This window comes from Xiphophorus couchianus, chromosome 6 (genome assembly GCF_001444195.1).
Source record: "Xiphophorus couchianus chromosome 6, X_couchianus-1.0, whole genome shotgun sequence".
NCBI lineage: Eukaryota > Metazoa > Chordata > Actinopteri > Cyprinodontiformes > Poeciliidae > Xiphophorus > Xiphophorus couchianus.
The window spans coordinates 28385924-28393676 of NC_040233.1; the positions used below are offsets into that span (position 1 = coordinate 28385924).

General features: G+C 38.3%; 1 protein-coding gene across 1 annotated transcript; it reads left to right on the forward strand.

Annotated features, from left to right (window-relative positions):
* Nucleotides 1-2596: 2596 nt before the first annotated feature.
* On the forward strand, nt 2597-6074 carry LOC114146314 (zinc finger protein OZF-like). Its single transcript, XM_028020276.1, has 2 exons — nt 2597-2847; nt 3631-6074. The coding sequence occupies exons 1-2, from the start codon at nt 2685-2687 to the stop codon at nt 4611-4613; spliced, it is 1146 nt and encodes a 381-aa protein (XP_027876077.1). The 5' UTR covers nt 2597-2684; the 3' UTR covers nt 4614-6074.
* Nucleotides 6075-7753: the final 1679 nt, after the last annotated feature.

A 7753-nucleotide genomic window follows, 5' to 3' on the forward strand; every position in this document is an offset into this window, starting at 1 on the left:
TAAAACTTCAAAACCATCAGGAAGATGCAGAATGACAGATACAGAAACATTAATTATAAAGAAAACACAGAAATACATTAGAATTAAAGGTGGAACTAAAAGTTGACTCACGTCTCCCCAGATATTAGCTTGTAAGCATATGAAGACAGAGGTAATATTCTATAACAACTGAAAATAACTTTTTCTGGATACATTATTTTTAGTCAATATCTACTCCTTATAACTGTGGAGCAAAGTGATGAGATGAAGCTCCATGAAGCTTCATTTGCTCTACAGCGGCATCAAGTGGACAATAGATGTAAAACAGGTAAAGTGATTTTTATGACTTGTGTCTGCAGCTTTTAACTGAATAAATAATTAAATTATGTTTATTAAGCCAATACATAAATGCTGAATATTGTCTTAATTTGTTTTATTGATCAAATTAAAACTGGAAACAGATAATAGTCTCGAATTGTTGTTACTTTTTAACCATGTTTATGTCACAAGAGACAAAATTCTATTTGTTTTTTTTATTTAAAAATAAAACGTTTTCTCTCTTCTTTTTTTTTTACTGCTACAGAAAATGCCCTTTTATAAAATGCAACCAGAAAATCATCAGCAAGTTTATACAAGTCAGGATAAGAAATTTTCTGTCTCCAGTCCTTTAATGTTACCATTATGATTTTATTTGTAATCATAAATAAAATCATAATGATTTTTATTGCATCCTATACTGACTTGGCTGAGATCCGTCCACTTGGTTGGTCTCCTGGTTTTCATGCAGAACCTCAGTATAGATGAGGTCTTTATATTTCATGAAAGTTCAGTTGAACACAACATATCATTTCTTAAAACACCAGAAATTAGAAGGAAGAAATTCAAACAGGGACATTGTTTATGACATTACTATAAATGATGATTTATCAAGTGAAAATTGTTTTTATATCAAAAAGCCGATCATGATGCAAACACAACTGCAGCAAGATCCTTAAACAACAAAATGTGATGAGGCCTCAGCAGCGTTTTGGAGCTCATGATGATTCACAGGCAAACCAAGGAGACCCAGTTCATAAATCAGCCTTGTGGTACCTTGTGTCAGTCGGACCAACTGACGTCAGACCACGTTTTTCAGTAACTAATAATCTAACGCGTTGCTATTTCATATCCAGTAGTCAGACTACAGTTACTTATCAAAATCATTTTGCGTTACTATTTTCTTTTGGAATTTAATTGTATTTCCTCTGTGCGTCTTGTCGAGTGATCGCCGTTTCTATGCGACAGAAACATAAACAATGGAGGGAAAAGGGAGATGCGATTTTGTTGGTAGAAAAACAGGAACTATTTTGAGTTTCTGTCGCCAAGTCCGATTATTATAAGCGGCTGTGGGCTTTTTTTTTTTTTTTAAGTCGCTAGCAGATTTAATGAGTCGCTTTCTGGGCTGGTTTTTGAAGGTGAAGTTGTTCATTTGGGCTTGGAAATAAACAGACAGAAACCCCAGAATGTGTCTGACCTCCAGCTAGTTTTAGTCAGACTCTCCCTGTCCATCATTTCCAGGATGATCCGTCCCGCTGCGTCTCTGTTAAAGTTAATATATTACCTGTGAATGACGTCCAGATGTCCAGAACATTGGAAACATGGAGACTAATATGAACAGAGCAATAAACGTGAAAACAGCCACGAATGAACGAGTCTGTAAAGTTGTGCAACTAAACGCCATTATAATTATTAATATTAAGATAAGTGTCACTAATCTGTGCAGCAGCCATCTGAACTGTGGAGCCGCAGGAGGAGCTCTGACCTCTGACCTCTGACACCAAACACAGAACCTGGAGGCTGGGGGTTAAAATCCTTAGAGTTTTCCAGATAATAGTGGAAAACACAAAAACTGCACAAATTACTAACGTTTCTTTTTTGTACTGTAACCATTAAAAAAGTCTCCCCTTCAGTCCAACCTTATAAGTGGAGACACATTGTTGATGTTACTGTTATTAAATAACTTACAATTAAATATTGGCAAAGATCAATGTCATTTTCACAGTGTTGTTGTTAGCAGCTGCTGAAAGTAACTAAAAAAGTTACTTTTAATGTAACTTAGTTACTTTCCAAATCAAGTAGTCAGTAATCTAACAGAGTTACGTTTTCAAGGAGTAATCAGTAATCTGATTAAAGTTACTTTTTCAAAGTAACTATGCTGCCACTGCTTATAATGTACCTCAGAACCTGCAGGAGAATCACTGCTGCTGCATTAAGTTTAGAAATACTGATAGAGAAATGAAAGTGGGAATGTTGGCAGTTTAGTATATCTGCAAGACTTTGTATAAACTGTGGAATAATGTATCATTGTCCTAATATGTAAAACATGTAAAAACACAGAGAGTCAGATGATGAACAGAAAATTAGTTTTGCTTTTTTGGAAAATAGAAGATTAGATGTTTGAAAAGATTTTGTTGAAAAGGAAGAATTTCAACAGATCCATATTTCTGTTTACAACATGAAATAAGATGAATTCATGTGAATAAATACAGTTTAGCAGCTCTGTTGTTGTTGCCACGCTGCGGTTCTTCTCCAGCCCAGCAGGGGGCGGAAATGGAAAAAAATCATCTGCGTTTTTCTCACTGTGGCCCTGAGCGGAAGTAAAACCAAAAGGCTGCAGCTGCTGCTTGTGTTGTGTTTTCGTGTCTCAGCTGAATATTTCAGTAACAATGTCTTCAGTTCAGCAGCTGAGGGATTTTATCAGACAGAGACTAACTGCTGCTGCGGAAGAAATCTTCACCCAGGTAGAAAAAACCATCTTCCGCTACGAGGAGGAGATTAAACTGCTGGAAACCTGCTGGAATAAACCTCAGATAAAATCAACCAGAGCCGGTACGAAGCTACAACAGTCACTGATAAATCAGTTTATTACCTGAAGTCTCAACTTTACGCTTCGGTTTGTTCTGCTTTAAGTTTGAACCTGGAAGTCAGACGATTTGCCTTCAGTTGGCACTAAGCTCCGTTTCTGCTTAAATATTTGATCAATATTAAGTTTCACACCGGATGATAGTTTCAGGTTTTATGGCTCTAAAATTATAATATTATTCGGAGCTTCCTGTTTCCCCCTAAACCCGGGTTTATATTTCCGTTTTCCTGGACTGTTGCTCACAGGTCCAAAGTTCTGTTTCAGATGGAAGTAAAGTTTTCATTTCAGTTGGAGGTAAAAGTTTCAGTCTGAAGGAGGAGAGGAGAGGAGACCAGAACCGAGCTGCTGGAGGTCCAAAGTTCTCCAGAGAGTTTTAGACTCTGGTGTTTTGATTTAAGGTCCGGATTTAAAGACCTTTGTTGTAAAAAAACAACCTTCAACTTAACAGATTGTTCAAATCTAATATTATCGATCAGTCTTCAGCAGTTTTACCTGCATACTGCCAAAAATATACCAACGTGAAAAGATGTTTAATTTTGAGAAGGGCTTGTTGGATGCAGAAGCAGCTATTTATTAATATTTTATCTTTCTTTCATGATCTTGACATTACCCAAAATGGAAATGAACTAAACTTTCCTCCTGTAGAGAATTTTAGACAAACCAACAATAAAACCTGCTGTTATTTTACTGTTTATTAACAGGATGGATCCAGGAGACCAGCTTTAATTATTGATCTGTTCTTCCTTCAGATCCAGACCAAGATGAACCAGAACCTCTGCAGATTAAACAGGAGGAACCAGAACTTTCACTGATTGAAGCGGGCCTGGAAGAACTTGGACCAACTAAAGGAAACCAGAACCAGAAGGATCCGGTACCTGGAGGAATCACAGGGGAACCAGCGCAGATTAAAGGTGACCTCACAGAACCACAGCGGCTGTACGTCCCGGTGTCCAACAGCCAGGAGGGACAGCAGCTGGTACTGAAGGAGGAGACATCAGTGGACCTGCTGAGTTACCAGCAAACTGAAGCAGAACCAACCGCTGAGCAGCTTTACAGTTATTATGGTTCTGAATGTCAGACCCAAAGTTCAGAAGGAAACGTCTCCGCTGTGTCCCAGAGTCTGTCTCATAGAAACACTGATTCTTCTCTGAAATGTGACTTCTGTGAAAAAGTGTTTAACTACAAAAACAATCTGGTTCAGCATCGCAGGACTCACACAGGCGAGCGGCCATTTTCCTGTAAAACATGCGGGAAGAGCTTCTCCAAAAGCAGCAATCTGAAGGTCCACATGAGGTCCCACACAGGCGAGAGGCCTTTCATCTGCAGCATCTGCGGCAAAGCTTTAAGTTCAAACAGACATCTGTCCGATCACATGGTCACCCACTCCAGCCAGAGGCCCTACGGTTGCTCAGTGTGTGGAAAAACGTTTTGTCATGAGAGTTCCTTCCAGTACCACATGAAAGGCCACAACGGAGACAGGCCGTATTCTTGTGACACGTGTGGAAAAAGGTTTATTCTCAGTTCCAACCTGCTGATGCACATGAGAACCCACACCGGGGAGAGACCTTTCTGCTGCACCACGTGTGGAAAACGGTTCGCTCAGAGCAGCAACCTGAGCGTTCACATGAGAATCCACACGGGAGAGAAGCCGTACTCCTGCCCAACGTGTGGAGAGAGTTTCTGTCGTAGAGCAGGTCTGCTCAGGCACATGGAGACCCACAAAACCGTCTGAAAACCGAAGAACATTCTTTCTAAAGTGGATTTATTTTACAGTCAGTCCGTAGCTTTTGGTTCCTGCTGCTCACACAGTCACATTGCAAACCATCAAACACTGGAAGGGGTGCACTTATTTATCCTGCAAAACTGTACAAACAATATTTTAGAATCCGAAGAGGAAATATTTCAGAGCTGGGTTTGGTTGAGGTTTGAACCAACAGGGGAAACAAACTGATCCGTTTAAAGCAGCAAATTAATCAGGTGTGAATTCACCTTTAGGCTTTTAAAGAAAACCTGACACAATACCTGAAATATTATTATTAACTAATTACTATGGTAATTATTAACTAGAGTCGGTTTATTTTCTGAAGCACTGTTCAGTGCATAACTTCCTCCAGTCATAATGAAATAAATATCATATTGACATCAGTCAGTGGTCCATGCTTATCCAGCACCAGTTCTTTGTTTAACCCAGAACCAGCTCCCTGCTCTGGACCAGAACCAGCAGAACTGCTTTTACCAGGAAGTGAAGGTGGGATCTTGGGAAACAGCAGGCAGTGCCTTACTTAACAATCTGGACTTTAAAACTAGGAAACCAAACGAGAGGAAAATATTGGCTCAAATTCAGGACAGAAGCTGATCTCTGATCTTCCTGCAGTTTGTGTTGAAATCACTGTCAGAGGTTAAATAGATTAATGTTCCCCTGAACATTGAAATATTATTTCTGACTCGGTTCTTCTATTCTCCAGCTGTTGGTCCTGATGAGAAATCAGCTGATTAGAAACACAAACGCTGCTGGTTGTTTCAAATAATGATAATTAGAATAGAAACATAGAGCAGAATGTTCACTGCAGAACATTTAATGTTTAACCTGCAGAACGTTTCATATCCGGAAATAATAAACAGCTTTTAGTTTCTGCAGCTGAATCATAAATTCTGAGGATGAATGATAATCTGTGTTATAATCAGAAAACTTAATTTCACACCCATGACCCCTGACCCCTGATAGCTTAGTGACCTCCTGCTGGTAGAGAACAGTAGAGAAATGTTCATCAGCTGAAGTAAAAGGTATGAAAGATGAAATGATCTCCTTCCACTCAGCAGGTGAATCTGATCTGCAACAAATATGAATATATAGAAAAACACCTTAAGCTTCTGTAAAGTAAGGTGGAGGTTCTGTAGTACTGTGGGCCTGTTTCTCTGCCTTGTTAGATTAATTTATTGTGAATTCTGCAATAGGACATTTTAATAAAGTTCTGGTCCAGGTCAGTAAGCTGAAAGCTGCTTCCATTATATAAATCCTACTTGACTAAAATATATTTCTCTAAATTATGTTAGCGGTTATCAGCCTCCTGGGATGGAAACACTATGATCATTTATGCAAACAACAATCAAAACTCATTTGTTTTTACATTGATTGCTGTTTTTTTCTTGACGTTTTGCTTTAATAATCTAATAAATGTAAATGTGGAAAGAACTTGACTCATCATAATAATTTGTTACTCTGCCTATAACAACATGCTGGACAGATTATGAGTCTGGAAGAAAATCACTTTCTGAAAAATGGAAACTTAAACTGGTTTAAAGGCTTCTGGAGTTTCTAGATGTTCCCAGCAGGGGGCGCCAGATTCAGACTGAGCTGTAACAAAACTGATCATTTATTTAGAGTTTGATGTTTTTAAACTGTAGAAAAGCATTTAATGCCACTAAACTTCACAGGGAAACTTTTTTATGTGGAGCAATTAAGGTTCTCTGTTCAATTTGAAATGCTTTGCTAAACTGATAGAAATTAAATATATTTAGAAAACAGAAATTTAGAAAGATCTGGAAGTTTCTGTTTAAGTAGGAACTGCTGTGACAAGACGCTGATGAAGCTGGGAGAAAGTCTGGAGATGAACTTGAAAACAAAAGTCTGTTCCTCGTTTTATTGCTTCTTCAGTCTTAGAGACTTTGAAAAAACCTAAAGATCTAAATGAACAAACCGGTAAACATCAGTTTATCCTGATCCAATTCTGGTCCTTTTCCGGATCATTCTTAAGTAACAATGATCCGGATTGTAGCGTCCAGTCACAAATAAAGGCAAGCAATGAAATATTAGAATCTCCCATAAAATTAAAGTTATTAAATAAAGGAACAATAAACAAGTTGGGAACTATTAATCAAACTTTATTTGTACCTTTCAGCAACAAGGAGCTTCAAAGAGTTTTACATCATAAAAACAAAATTACAAAGTCATAAAACAAACAGTCAACATTACATTCTGCACATCAGATTATTGATTAATGTTTCATGATTAGGTTTCAAAAGCAACTTTGAACAGCTGAGTTTTTAGTCTAGATTTAAAGGAACTCAATGTTTTAGCTGACTATCCTTAGTTTAGAGCAGGGGGGCCCAAAGTGGCCCCTGAGGGCCGGCATCCTGGATGATTTAGTCTCTCCCTGGTTTAACACACCTGGATCACATCATGGCTCGTTAGAGGCCTAAGAAGAACATTGACCTCCTGAAAGGTTGTTGGTACCAGGGAGAGAATTAAACATGCAGGATGCCGGCCCTCAGGGGCCCGGCCCTCAGGGGCCCACTTTGGACACCACTGGTTTCAAGAAACTTAGGGTTTCAGCAGCTTTCCAGTTTTCTGGAATAAACTTTCCAAGTTTGTTCCAGAATAAAAGAACATAAAAACTGAAGCTGCTCCTCCAGGTTTGGTTCTGGGGATAAAGAATAAACTAGAACCAGGTGGTAGGAGCTTCGTCCAGAATGCAGACAGTTCGGAGGTCTGCAGAGACAAAGGAAGATATTAATATAAATTAATTGATGACTCTCTTATGCATCAACCTGGTTGTTCCTGGACTGTAGGAATTACACAACTAATCTAAAATGAGTTGGCACCGTTTCATTTCAAAGGAGGTTCAGTTTGCCAGGTAAAGTGTCCTCCACAATAACTGGCAGCCTTGGTAAAGATGTTCAAAAGCTTTAAAATAGTTTCTAATTTATCCCAACAGCGCAATTTTACATAGAAAATTTTAATAATCAAACCTTTAATTTCAGGACATTTATTCAGTGGAGAAAAAATACATGCTTCTGGTTAACTCTGACATAATGACTGAAATGTTAATATGAACCGTCCCTGTAATAAATAATTACAAATCAAGAAAATAT

Bases quoted from the DNA above. Each gene is read 5' to 3' on its own strand.
- LOC114146314 (XM_028020276.1), top strand. From the start codon at position 2,685: ATGTCTTCAGTTCAGCAGCTGAGGGATTTTATCAGACAGAGACTAACT. The intron at 2,848-3,630 runs GTACGAAGCTAC...TTCTTCCTTCAG, and splicing joins GATAAAATCAACCAGAGCCG to ATCCAGACCAAGATGAACCA.